Genomic DNA, 12409 nt, shown 5'->3' on the forward strand with positions numbered 1-12409 from the left:
AGGGTTCCAGGCCCCCAACCCCTCCCCCCTCAGACCCAGGGGTCCAGGCCCCCGACTCCCACTGCGTGCCTTTACAAGGACCCTTCTCTCCACCTGCACACGAAGAAAGGGCCTGGTTTCAGCCGGATCTGCATTTGTCATGGCCCGGAGCCACTGAGACTTGGCTAGATGGCCCTCCCCTCCGTGGCTCAGGCAGTTCCTGGCCTGGAACACTCCTCCCTCATCCTCCAGGCCACCTGGGGCTGCCAAACTTGCCCTTCAGGTTTAGCTCTGGCCACCCCACCCCTCCTCCTTCAGGAAGCCTGCCCTGACCCTCTGAGGAGCCGCTTCCAGGCTTCCGAGGCACCCTTAGCATCTGCCATTATAGGACCTGTGGAGAGAAAGACATCATCGGTGTGGTTGCTAACTCTTCTTCCCTAGGATTTTCTCTTCGTCGAGTACTGTACTAAGACCTCTCCGTAACCTCCTTTAACCTTCCCAGTGCTCTTATCCCCATTTTACAGAGGGGGGACTGGGGCACAGAGAGGTTAAGTAATTTGCCCAGGGTCACACAGCTAGGTAGGGGCCTGGACCATGAGGTGGTAGCAGAGTAACAACCAAGATGCAGTGCCTAAACTGTATGGCCTGGGTTCAACCATCTCTACCACTTATTAGCTGTGTGATTATAGACACGTTACTTAACTTTAATATGTCTTGGTTTCTTCATGTATAAAATGGGGATAACTGAACCCATTTCCTAGGACGTTGTGAGGTTTATACAAACACACACACACACACACACACACACACACACACACACACACACACAAGGTACTCAGAAGAGGATATAAGCACACAATAAGTATTACCAAAATTATTAAGTGGCAAACCAGGACTCGAACCCACACCCACCTGGGCTCTTTCTGTCTGTTCTTTCTTCCCCATCAATCCAGGACAAGGATGTGCCTTCTCTGGTTTCCAGCCTCTCTTAGTATAGACTGTGGGGTCAACATGTGTTCAGTGAAGCAATAATGCACACGAGTGCACCGAATACAAAAACTCAGTAATTCAACAAATGTCACTCTAGCACTTACTACATGCAAGACCCTATTCTATATGCTGCAGATACACTGGGGGACTGAGCATACAAGAGTCTGTTGTCCTGAAGCCTTACATTCTAATGGGGAGGACATAAAACAGACAAAATAAACAGGTAATATAGTGTGTTACAGGGTGATAAATGATCTGGAGATAAACTAAATGTTGGGGGAGGGGGAAGAGACTCTGAAGGAGGGAAGGGTCAGAGGTGCTGCCATGTTAGACAAGGTTGCCAGCCAGGCCTCCCGAGGTGGTGCCATTCAAGCAAAGACCTGAAGAAGATGAGGGAGCAAGCCTCTGCTCATCTGAGGATATGAGAAGAGCTTTCCAGGCAAAGGGTACAGCAAGTGCAAAGGCCCTGAGGCAGAATGGCATCTGGGTACTCAAGGAGCAAAGGAAGAGATGAGGTAGGGTACCATCACTTAAGGCCTTGTAGAAGGTCTTCTCTTTTATCCAGAGAAATGGGGAGCCACCGAAGCCTTTTGAGAGTGGAGTGACGTAAGCTGATTTAGGTTTCTATGGGGTCCATGCATTGAGACCGGACTGGGGAGGAAGACGGCAGGGAGACCACTCGCTGCATGTGTAACTCTGAGCAAGCCTCTGAGCCCTTGTGAGCCTCAGTTTCCTCATCTGCCAAATGGAGACATCCCAACACTCACTTCACTGGGTTCGGGGAAGAAGTGGTGTGTATAACTCAGTTAGCGAGGACCATGGCACAGGGGAAGTTCTCGAAAGGAGATTTTTATGCCTGGGGAGCCTGTTCATTCTTGTGATGCCCTTGGAGCAGTGTTGGGCATTGAGTCTTAGCTGTCATCGTTATCGGGAATTACTGAGGGACATTTCCAAAGGAGGAGGGAAGGGGAGGGTTGGGGGCCAAGGGCACCGGTGGAGATAGGAACGCCAGACAGGAGGTGTGCACAGAGCAGGGATGGACACCAGCCCTGGAGATGGAAAGGTGGCTCCTTCCACATTGACCATGAACAAGCGGCAATCAACTTCGCAGAGATACCAGGAGAATCGCAGAGATACCAGGAGAATTCGAAGGGGGTATTTCTGACGCGTGAAGGACTTTGACATCCAATTACTGTAGTTTCTCCTGTTGTGATGGAGACAATAAGCGTTCTGGCTCCCCTGAGGACATCCCAGCCGGCGCCCTGGGTCTGTCAGCCAGCCCCGCCCAGGGGCCACGCCAGCAGGCTGTACCAGGTGAGTGCTCAGGTATGCGGAGGAGGGAGGGCCCTGGGAGTGAGCAGGAAGGAGAGGCCCCTGTAGGGAAGGGAGAGAAGAGCTCAGAGCCTCCTGTCTGACACAGCTTGAGCAGCAGGTGAGGAGGGGGCCCAGGGAAGAGAGCTGGGTCCTAGCGAGGAGGGATGGGAGGTGGGGACTCCTGGGTCTGGGAGAGGGGAGCAGGGGGCCCAGACTCCTGGGTCCAGACACAGGAAAGGCTGGGGGAACTAAAGTCTAGTTCTGAAGAGCTGGGGGCTGGAGATCGGACCCGAACACCTAAGGGAAGACTATGGGCCATAGGGGCTGAGGAATTGGATGAATGGTTCTCTGAGGAGACTTGGTGTCCAAACCCTTTAGTTCCAAGGGACAAGGAGCTCTGAGTTCTGGACTCCTGGGCCCCTGAGAAGGTAAAAGGCTAGAAGACAGGGAGACAGGATCCCTGGGTAGAGGAAGGAAAATGGGGTACACACAGGTTAGGGAGCTGGATGCATGGAGCCCTGAGGAACTGGGGGTGCGGCAGTGTACTAGGTGTGAGGGGGGAGGGCCTGCAGGTCTAGATTCCTGGTCTAAGGAACAAGGGCCTGAGGGCCTGGACATCTGGGTCTGAGGGAGGAGGGGCTGGGGGCCCGGATTCCTGGTCTGAGCGGGGAGGTGCTGGGGCAGAAATCATAGGTCCTGCGATCAGGTCTGGCCTCACCTCTTTGCTGGCTCCCAGGGCTCCAGGTGGCAGGAGCTCCCCATTCTCGGCACCATGAGCTCCACCACTGGGTAAGTACCCCCGCCCACCAGGTCCCCCGGCCGCCCCGCCCTTCCCCCCCCGACCCTTTCATCCACACCCGCAGCCCAGGACTGGACACTCCGAGGACCACCTGAGCTGCCTGCTGCCAAGCAGACAGACCTGGGTCCAAATCCGGGCGCTAACTTTCAGCAGTGGTGTGGCCCTGGCCACAGGACATCACCTCTTCAAGCCTCAGTCCCTCCTCCGTGAAACAGGGACAATTCTGAGAGCTCGATAGGCTAATGTACATACAGCACCTAGCAGAGCATCTGACCAACAGCAGGTGTTCAACTCATGAGAGCTGCTAGGCCATCGTTGTTACCTTTTTCCTTTTTCTTTTTTTGGCTGCGCTGCATGGCATCTGGGATCTTAGTTCCCCAACCAGGGATGGAACCCGGGCCCACGGCACTGAAAGCACTGAGTCCTAACCACTGGACCTCCAGGGAATTCCCAGTTGTTATATCTTATTATTAAATATTGACCTTTGCTAAAAGCTCAGGGCTGTTTATAATGAAGGGTCAAGTCTCCTGGAGTGAGCAGGGAGAAGGGTAAAGAGAGAAGCGTGGGAATAGCTGCATGGAAGATGGAAGGGAGTGAGTTCTCCAGCCCAGAGGTAAACAAATTGTGGGGAGATTTGACTGACAAGGGCAGGAAGAGGAGCAGAGGTTTGACTAAAAGAGTTTCTCAACCTTCCTCTCTCATCTCCGACCCCAACCAAGCTCTGAGCTGTTATTTCTGTGGAAATGGGGACTCGAGAATTCTCAGAGAAAGATCTGGCTGAAAAGAACCTGGCCCGTGGGGGCAGGAGGGGAAGAAGATAACTTTCCATCTACTCCCAATACTAATGCTATTGTAAAAAATCCCATTTATTGGGAGTTCCCTGGTGGTCTAGTGGTTAGGATTTGGCGCTTTCAGTGCCGTGGCCCTGGTTCAATCCCTGGTCAGGGAACCGAGATCCTGCAAGCCACGCAGCACAGCGCAGCCACAAAAAAAAAAAAAAAAAAAAAAAAAAAAACCCAAAAAAAAAAAATCCCATTTATTGAGCAACTACTGTGTGTTAAGCGCTTTGCATCATCTTAATGATGATAATAACAGTTACTAAGGCTGCACAACATTCCAACTGCATCATCTCATTGAATTCGCCCAACAGACACTATAGGGTAACCAACCCCTGTCTTATGGAAAGGCAAACTGAAGCAGGAGAGATCGTCTCCCACCCGGGGTCTCATGACAAAGAAGTAGCTGACAGGGGATTCGAACCCAGGTCTGTGTGACAGTAGAGACCACACTCGCCACCACGAGCCAGCACCACTGCCATACTTGTCTCGTTAAAGTCCAGCTCTGGCCCTGCCCTCCCCTGCTCAAAACCCTCCATGGCTCCCCAACGCCCTCACAAGCTCTGCTGGGCACTCAAAACTCCCATGATCTGCCCCCAATTCCCATGGCCCCTCTCACCACTCTTTTCCTTCACTAGTCCAGAAGCTTCTCCCAAACGGAGTGCCAAGTCTATCTATGGTGAGTTGAGGGGCAAGGAAGCCCCGGGCCAAGAGAAACTAGGTCTGAGGGAGGAGGTAACTGAGGACCCGAACTCCTGGATCTGATGGGGGAGGGTTTGGGGGTCTGGACTCCTTTTCTGAGGGAGGAGGGGCTGGGGGTCTGGACTCCTGAGTCTGAGGGGGAAGGGGCTGGGAGCTGGGTCTCCTGCAGCCATTCTCCTTCTTCCCCCACAGAACAGAGGAAGCGTTACTCCACCGAGGTTATGGCCGATGTTTCCCAATATCCAGTCAATGTGAGTCTGGGGTCTGTGTTGCCACGGGGAGTCTTGCAGGAGGCAAGGCAGGCCTGAGGAGATGGGGGAGTTGAAAGCAGTTGGACCTCCAAGCAGCAAGAACTTGGGAAACTCAGTTTGCTCTTCTGCCTTGCCTCAGATGTGGGTATTCAGTGGAGGAACTCAATTCCACTTGAATCTGCCAACTTTTCCTCTGGACCAGCTCCTGTGCTGGATAGTTGGACCACAGGGACAAATCAGATGCAATCCTGGATGAGTAGGGGTCAGACAAGGTCCAGAGGTACCAGCAAAATTGCCAGGTGCTCTAACTGAGGTAGAGCTGCTTAGAAGGAACTAGATATAATCCAGACCATTCTCTGCCTTCAAGGGGTCTAGCTGGAGAGCTAGACCCAGGGAAGACACACAAAGGGCACTGGGAGGAGGTGGCGCAGGTGATCAGAGAAGGCTTCCCAGAGGAGGTGTGCGTAGTCGCCGGCTATAAGGCTGATTCCAGGGCTTCTCAGCCCACCTGGCTTCATCCTGGGACTCACTGCTTTCTCCAGCACCTGGTGACCTTCTGCCTGGGTGAGGAGGATGGCGTGCACACGGTGGAGGACGCCTCGCGGAAGCTGGCCCTCATGGACAGCCAAGGCCGCGTCTGGGCCCAGGACATGCTGCTGCGCGTGTCTCCCAAACACGTTGCGCTGCTGGACCCAGTCTCCAAGGTGCCACGGGGCACACGGGTGGAAGGAGCAGCTTGGACTGAGCCCACCAAGGCATGGAGAGCCCTAGGGACCTCAGGGATCTGAGTGTGAATCTTGATTCCTGCACGTCCTTCCTCTAGGAACTTTGGCAAGGGACCCCCGCCCCCTTTTTGAACCTCATTAGCCTCATCTATTAAACAGGGGTGTTATCCCTGGCCCCTCAACTTGGGGTGGAGGTTGCCCTGCGCAGTGCCTGTACGTGCTGGCACTGCTGGCACTGCTGTCACCACTTAGGAGTATCCTTGGCTCCGGGTCTCAGTTTACCCGCTGTCCCACCCTCCACCCCACAGGAGGAGCTGGAGTCTTACCCGCTGAGCGCCATCGTGCGTTGCGACACGGTGATACCGCCGGGCCAGAGCTGCTCACTGCTGCTGCTCGTGTGCCAGGAGCCCGAGCGCACGCAGCCCGACGTGCACTTCTTCCAGGGCCTGCGTCTGGGGGTGAGCGAGCGGGGGTCGGGGCCACAGACTGAGACCCTTTGGATTCCGGACCCGGAGCTGAAACTGGGCGGAGTCCGGAGCCGGACCTCCAACGGGGCGGGGCCTCTAAGACCGGGGGCACGGTGTACGGCAAAGGCGGGGTCAGGGCCAGCGGAGGGGGCGTGACCTGTAAAGGAATTCTGGGAGGGAGGGGGATTTGAGAACAGATTGAACGTAGGGTCGAGAAGGATCGAGAGGGCCGAATGGAGACGGAGGCTAAGAGCTAAGAGCTCGGACAGAACGTGGACAGAACATGGAAGTGAGGGTCTGGGGGAGCAGCCAGAACTAGGATGGGAGTGAGTGTGGTCAGGGGCGAAGCGCCATCTGGAGGGGGCTTCCGTGGCTGGGGGAGGGGCCTAAGGCAGGGACCGTTTAAGAGCCGGGGTGTGAGTTCAGGGCGTGGACGTGCGTGGGCGCAGTGCGTGAGCTACGACTGGACGTGGTCTGGGGCCGAGCTGAGGAATCGATCCGGAGAGCCGCCTGGGCGGGCAGTGGGTGGGTTGCGGTCGTGGCCTGACGGCGTGATTGACAGGCGGATCTGATCCGAGAGGACATCCAGGGGGCTCTGCACAGCTATCGCTCGGGCCGCGGGGAGCGCAGGGCGGCGGCGCTCAGGTAAGGGGGCCGGGCTGGAAGCTGGGGAGAAGAGACGACGGGGAGGTCTCTGGGGAGCCGGCTCCCCTCTTTGGGCCTTAGTTTCCCCAACCGAGAAATCGGTGGATACCACTAGCCTATAGCAGAACGAGTTTTAAATGGAGTCAAACAAACCCTGTACCAAGTGTACTCCCCTCCCCTCGGTTTCTCCTCCCTCTGCCTCAGTTTCCCTCCGGAGAGGTGCTCTCCCATCCCCCATATATCGGATTTCTCCCTACCACTGAGAGCCTAGCTTTGACCCCCTTGGGCCACAGTGTTTCAGATTGAAGCCCCGAATTTCTCCCCTCCCGGACCCCTCGGTGTGCCCAGCTTCAGTTTCCCCTTCCCCCGCAGGGCTACGCGAAAGGAGCTGCAGTGCCACCCCTCGCCCGCCGCCGAGACACCGCCCCTGCAGCACCGCCCGACGGTCCGCGCCGCGATCAACACGGTGGAGCCGGCCGCGGGCCGCGGGCGACCCCAGGCGGACCCCATCCCAGAGACTGCAGAGATGCGGAGGCCGGGCCGGGCGGAGGTCTGCAGCAGCACTGACCCGACCTCTCGGGACCTGGGCCCCTGCGGCCCAGACCTGGCCAGTCTGCAGGCGGAGCGGGAAGTGGTGAGTGAGGCGGGGCTCGGGCCGGGGCGGGACTGGCTGCAGGTGTGAATCTTCGGTCAGGGGGTGGGGCTTGGTTCTGGGGACTTGGTCTGACTTCTGGGGGGGTGGCCGGAGGGGACAGAATGGGGGCAGAGTCAAGCATCAGAGGGCGTGGCCTGGCCTAAATGCCTAAGCGCTCTTGGTTTGAGAGGGCTTGAACGGGGGTGATGAGGGTCCAAGATTCAGGGGTGCCACGTATCCCCCTGCTCTGCCCCCCAGGACATCCTGAACCACGTGTTCGACGACGTGGAGACCTTCGTATCAAGGCTGCAGAAGTCTGCCGAGGCGACCCGAGTGCTGGAGCACCGAGAGCGCAGCCGCAGGACCCGGCACCGGGAGGCCGGGGGTGAGGAGGCGCCACCGAGTGGCAATCCTGAACACCCGCTTCCTGTTCACTCCCAAATATCCACCCTCTCCCTTGGGTCTCCCCTTGCACCCCCTGCCAGTTTGACTCCCTATCGCGATCTCACTGGGTCTCTGCCTCTCTCTTCCACCCTGCCGGACCCTGTCTGCATGTGCCCCATCACCGCGCCTGCCTCTGTACCCACAGAGGGCCTCCTGACGCTGCGGGCCAAGCCGCCCTCAGAGGCCGAGTTCATTGATGTGCTTCAGAAAATCAAGTACGCCTTCAGCTTGCTGGTGAGGACGCGTTCATCCCGGGGCGTCAGGGGGCGAGGGGAATAACAAACCTGACCTGTCCGCGCACTAATACCAGCACCTCCCCGGCTCCACAGGCCCGGCTGCGCAGCAACATCGCCAACCCCTCCTCCCCAGAACTGCTGCACTTCCTGTTCGGACCTCTGCAAATGGTGAGACACCCCCGGCCTGAGGGCTTCCTGCAGCAGGAGGGTTCCACTTCAAGAAGGTCTGATAGCTTGCCCACTCTTGCGCCGCTGCCAGATTGTGGACACCTCGGGCGGCCCCCAGTTCGCGAGCTGCGTGCGGCGGCCGCATCTGACTTCCGAGGCTGTGGCGCTGCTGTGGGACAACGTCACCCAACTTGAAAACACGCTCTGGACCTCGTTGGGGGACTCTTGGACCCGCCCGGGGTAAGGGGCGGGGCTGGGAGGCTGGAGGAGCGGCAATTTAGGGGCGGGGCTGGGAGGCTGGGGTCGTGGTGATTGGAGAGACAGGCCTGGAAGGCAGGAGGCGTGGTGATCCAGGGGCGGGGTCGTGGTGATTGGAGAGACAGGCCTGGAAGGCAGGAGGCGTGGTGATCCAGGGGCGGGGTCGTGGTGATTGGAGAGACAGGCCTGGAAGGCAGGAGGCGTGGTGATCCAGGGGCGGAGCTGGTTGGGAGCGTGGTGATTGGAGGGACAGGGCTGGGAAGCAGGAGGCGTGGTAATTTAGGGGTGGGGTTGGGAGGAAGTGGCAGGGCTGTTGGAAAGATGGGGTAGGAGGGTAGGTTAGTTGTGGGGCTTAGCTAGAGGGTGTCGCCAAAGAAATTGAAGTTCACGTGGGACTAGGTCAAATGCCACGATCCGATGAGGGAAGGCGAGCAGCTTTGCGTGGCGTATGAAACTGTCTGCTGAGCCTCAGACAGCAGCTACCCACTTTGGTGGTGTGGCAGTGCCGGTGGTTCTCTCCTAGGCAGGCCTGTCAACTCCAGGCTCTGTGGTAGTAAGGTACCCAGGACCTGTCCTCTTAGTCACTCACCTTTCCCCAAGGAGTGTGTTGTTTTCTCTGTTGAAAAAAGTTGCAAAAATAAATCTTAAAGTTAGGTAGTTAGGTTTTTCGTAGCATGATTTAAAAAAAAAAAAACACCTCAAACCGGAATAAAAGACAGGACTTATAGGAATGGAGTGAGGCTATGCCGAAGAGGCGGGCTTAGGAAACGTTTGGTCTGTGGTTTTGGAAAGGGGGAGCAGTCTTTGCGCTTGGAGGCTGAGAGCTTCAAGGGAGTAGGTGCAGAGCTAGCTGCTGGGCTTAGGGGAAAGGGACGGGATGTGTGTAGCTAGAAACACGGTTTGGAATCAGAGGTGAGATTCAGAGGCCAGGGCGGAGCATGAATGGAATCAGGGTATTTACAAATATAGTTGGTGTCGTGGATGCAGCTTAGAGGCAAGGGCAGGGCTTGGCAAAAGGGGGCAGGATTAGAATTGTTGGAATAGAACGAGGCTTAAGGGGAGGGGGTAAACTTCATGAGGTTACTGACAGGGAGGTCATACCAGGATCCCTGAGGATCCCTTGCCCCTCCTTGGCTGCAGGATGGAGCTACCCTCAGAGGAGGGACCCCCATACAGACCTGAGTTCTACAGCGGCTGGGAGCCCACAGCCACGGACCCACAGGGCCGCGCCTGGGAGGACCCAGTAGAGAAACAGCTACAGCACGAGCGGCGCCGCCAGCAGGTGAGGCTAAGGCTTAAGCTCCCTCAGGTGACACAGGGGGGCCGTGACTGGGAATTCTGGGGCGCAGGCCGGGCCCCACCTGATCTACTGCTCTCATCTCCTGCAGCAAAGCACTCCTCAGGTCGCTGTCAATGGGTGAGTGTCAATGGGTGAGTCGGGTCAGGTGGGGTCCAGGAGGGGTGCGTCCTGGGGGGTCCCAGCGCTGACTCCACTTCCCCTTTTTTCTTTTTCCTTTTGTCTTCCCGGCTCTTCGAAGGTGGGTGAGGTGGCGATGAGGCAGGGGCCCGGGCTGGGACAGGGGAGAGGATCAACGAGGGAGGGAGTGGGGCCCAGACTTCTGGGTTCTAGGGAGGAGGGAACTGGAGGCCCAGATTCCAGGGTCTAAGGGAGGAGGGTGCTGGGAGTGGGTAAAGTCTGAGAGGGACCCCTAGATCCCCAAAGGTCTGGAAGAAGGCAGTTTGGTTTCCCAGGGCCTGGGAAGCTCCCTGCCTGGGTCCCTATATGGACAGAGTCCTGGGTGTTGGAGAGAAGAGGCTGGGGAATTAGATATTGGGTTTTGAAGAAGAGCTCAAGTCTGATGCTTGGGACCTTGGAGACCCAGGGAAGTAGGCTTGGGACTTAAAGGGCCAAGGGGCAAGTTTCTGGGAAAGTTAGGAAGTGGTAGTATCTCTGGGCTCCTGAGAGAGGTAAAGGCTGGGAGGCTGGACCCTTGCTTTCCCAAGGCTCTAGAGCAGTTGTCTCAGTCCCTGCTGGGTGTCACACTGGGACCTTTTAAGCATTAAAAGGTCGAGGAAATTAAAGCTTGAGATCTGGACTCCTAGGTCTCTGGAGGAGGAAAGAACTGGGGGTGCAAATTCATAGTTCCAACAAGCAATGGTGGTGCAGACTCTTGGGTCCCGGGGGAAGAAGGGCCTAGAGGAGCTAGGATTCCTTGGGCAAGTCGGGGGGCAGATGGGAGGGAAGCTGCGTGGGATGAGAAGACAACAAAGCCACAGGTCTGGAGGGGCAGAAGGGGGTCTGGGTGAGGGCTCGGGCAGAGAGTCTCAGCAGAGACGGCGGCGTGCTGGGAGCTGCCGCCGGCCCCACACAGGGGGTGCCTCGGCCCTGAAGACTCCCCTCTCCCTTGCACAGGTAGGCCTGATCCGGGCTGAGGTGCCTTTTACTGGGTTGTCAGAGCTAAAAGTCTGCTCCCCTCCCCCCAGCTGCCTGGTCTAGCGGACCCCCCTCTCGGTGTGCTTCTGAACCTTGAGCTTGACACCCACAGCTTTTAACTCACCTTTTTTTTTGCGCTTCAAGTTCTTTGCGGAGGGCAGGAGGGGAATGGAAATAATAATCCCTCCCTGAAAGAGGGAGAAGTCTGTGAGTTTGTACAGGCTAGCAGTTAGGAGCTCAGGGTCATGGGAGCACGCAGGTTCACATCCAGCTGTGTGCAAGTAGAATGGAATTACTCAGGACATGAGCTCTGGGGCCAGCCTGCCCGGGTCCCAGCCTGACTACACCTCTTCCTTGCTCTGTGACCTTTACATCACCGTGTCACTTGATATCACTGTTCCTTTCCTGTAAAATGGAGATAATAATTGGGTCTCTGGAGGGAGGAAGGAACTAGGGGGTCCAAACTCATGGTTCTACCAAGTGTTGTCTCTAGCATCAAATCAGCTAATACATGTAGCAGACTTTGAACAGTGTTTGGCATGTAATAAGTGCTATATAAGTGCTAACTATTGTTTTTATTATGTTTATGAGTTTTCATTATGCACGAGTCAAGTACACAGTAGTTGCTCAATAAATAGCAGCTGTCTCTAGCTGTGTAATCTGGGGAGAGTCATTCTATTTCTCTGAGCCTGAATGTTCTCATCTGTAAAATGGAGCTGATGCTAGTACTCATACCATGTGCCTACTGCATGGTGCCAGGCACATAAGGAGCACAATATATTCAAACCGGTATTACAATTTCAAACCTCTGTTAACAGTATTAACCGGCCTCCCCTGCCTCGACCCCTGCTTGGCTTTAACCCCAGCTCACACCAACACCCTACAGTCCAGAGCAGTGGAGCTGGCTACCTCCTTACCCCGCAACCCTTTCCCCTTCTCCTCAGTCACCAAGACCAGGAACCAGAAGCTGAGCCCCAGGGGCTGGAGCCGGCGGGAAAGTGGGTCCTATGTAATTATGACTTCCAGGCGCGCAATAGCAGCGAGCTGTCCGTCAAGCAGTGGGACATATTGGAGGTCAGAGGAGTGGGGGACGGGGTGTGGGGCTGGGGGGTTGGAGTCCACCCAGCCCTAGCTACAGACACAGCCTCTGAACCCTTCCCTCTTCCAGGTCCTGGATGACCAGCGCAAGTGGTGGAAGGTTCGGGACCAGAGGGGGCAGGAGGGATATGTACCCTATAATATCCTGACACCCCACCCGGGGCCGCGGGGGGGCCGCAGCCTGGTGAGCCAGGGCAGACTCCTGGGTCTTGAGGGAAGAGGGGCTGGGCTCAGATCCTGGGTCCTGAGAACAAGAGGCGTGAGGGATAAGGGGTCAAAGTCACTGGCAGAGGAAGTGGCTGAGGATTCGGAAATTCACCTCCAGGCGAAGGGGACTGGGACCCAGTCCTCTTTCCGATCCAGGTGCTCTCCTCTTTTTCCCCTCTCCAGGAGAACAGCACTCCCTCTCCTCCTCCACCACCAGCACCG

The 12409-nt window shown here is 56.7% G+C and overlaps 1 protein-coding gene and 1 long non-coding RNA gene across 2 annotated transcripts in view; one reads left to right on the plus strand and one right to left on the minus strand.

The window, feature by feature from the left end:
• Positions 1 to 64: 64 nt before the first annotated feature.
• On the minus strand, positions 65 to 6045 carry LOC112406412 (uncharacterized). The gene is made up of 3 exons (XR_003004553.1): positions 5923 to 6045; positions 892 to 977; positions 65 to 370 (listed from the first exon to the last, which is right to left on the minus strand). It is a non-coding gene; the product is annotated as an uncharacterized LOC112406412 (long non-coding RNA).
• Positions 2210 to 12409, plus strand: part of EPS8L1 (EPS8 signaling adaptor L1) — an 11472-nt gene continuing 1272 nt past the window's right edge. Inside the window, exons 1-17 of the mRNA XM_024755174.1 lie at positions 2210 to 2401; positions 3020 to 3072; positions 4557 to 4597; positions 4813 to 4871; positions 5414 to 5575; positions 5905 to 6054; positions 6626 to 6708; positions 7081 to 7342; positions 7601 to 7727; positions 7932 to 8020; positions 8116 to 8190; positions 8282 to 8430; positions 9589 to 9730; positions 9837 to 9865; positions 11827 to 11956; positions 12051 to 12164; positions 12371 to 12403. Of these exons, the coding sequence (XP_024610942.1) occupies positions 3056 to 3072; positions 4557 to 4597; positions 4813 to 4871; positions 5414 to 5575; positions 5905 to 6054; positions 6626 to 6708; positions 7081 to 7342; positions 7601 to 7727; positions 7932 to 8020; positions 8116 to 8190; positions 8282 to 8430; positions 9589 to 9730; positions 9837 to 9865; positions 11827 to 11956; positions 12051 to 12164; positions 12371 to 12403 (1662 nt within the window). The 5' untranslated portion in view covers positions 2210 to 2401; positions 3020 to 3055. The remainder of the gene's footprint in view (positions 2402 to 3019; positions 3073 to 4556; positions 4598 to 4812; positions 4872 to 5413; positions 5576 to 5904; positions 6055 to 6625; positions 6709 to 7080; positions 7343 to 7600; positions 7728 to 7931; positions 8021 to 8115; positions 8191 to 8281; positions 8431 to 9588; positions 9731 to 9836; positions 9866 to 11826; positions 11957 to 12050; positions 12165 to 12370; positions 12404 to 12409) is intronic.

This window comes from Neophocaena asiaeorientalis, unplaced genomic scaffold (assembly GCF_003031525.2).
Source record: "Neophocaena asiaeorientalis asiaeorientalis breed wild unplaced genomic scaffold, Neophocaena_asiaeorientalis_V1.1 scaffold694, whole genome shotgun sequence".
Classification (NCBI taxonomy): Eukaryota; Metazoa; Chordata; class Mammalia; order Artiodactyla; family Phocoenidae; genus Neophocaena; species Neophocaena asiaeorientalis.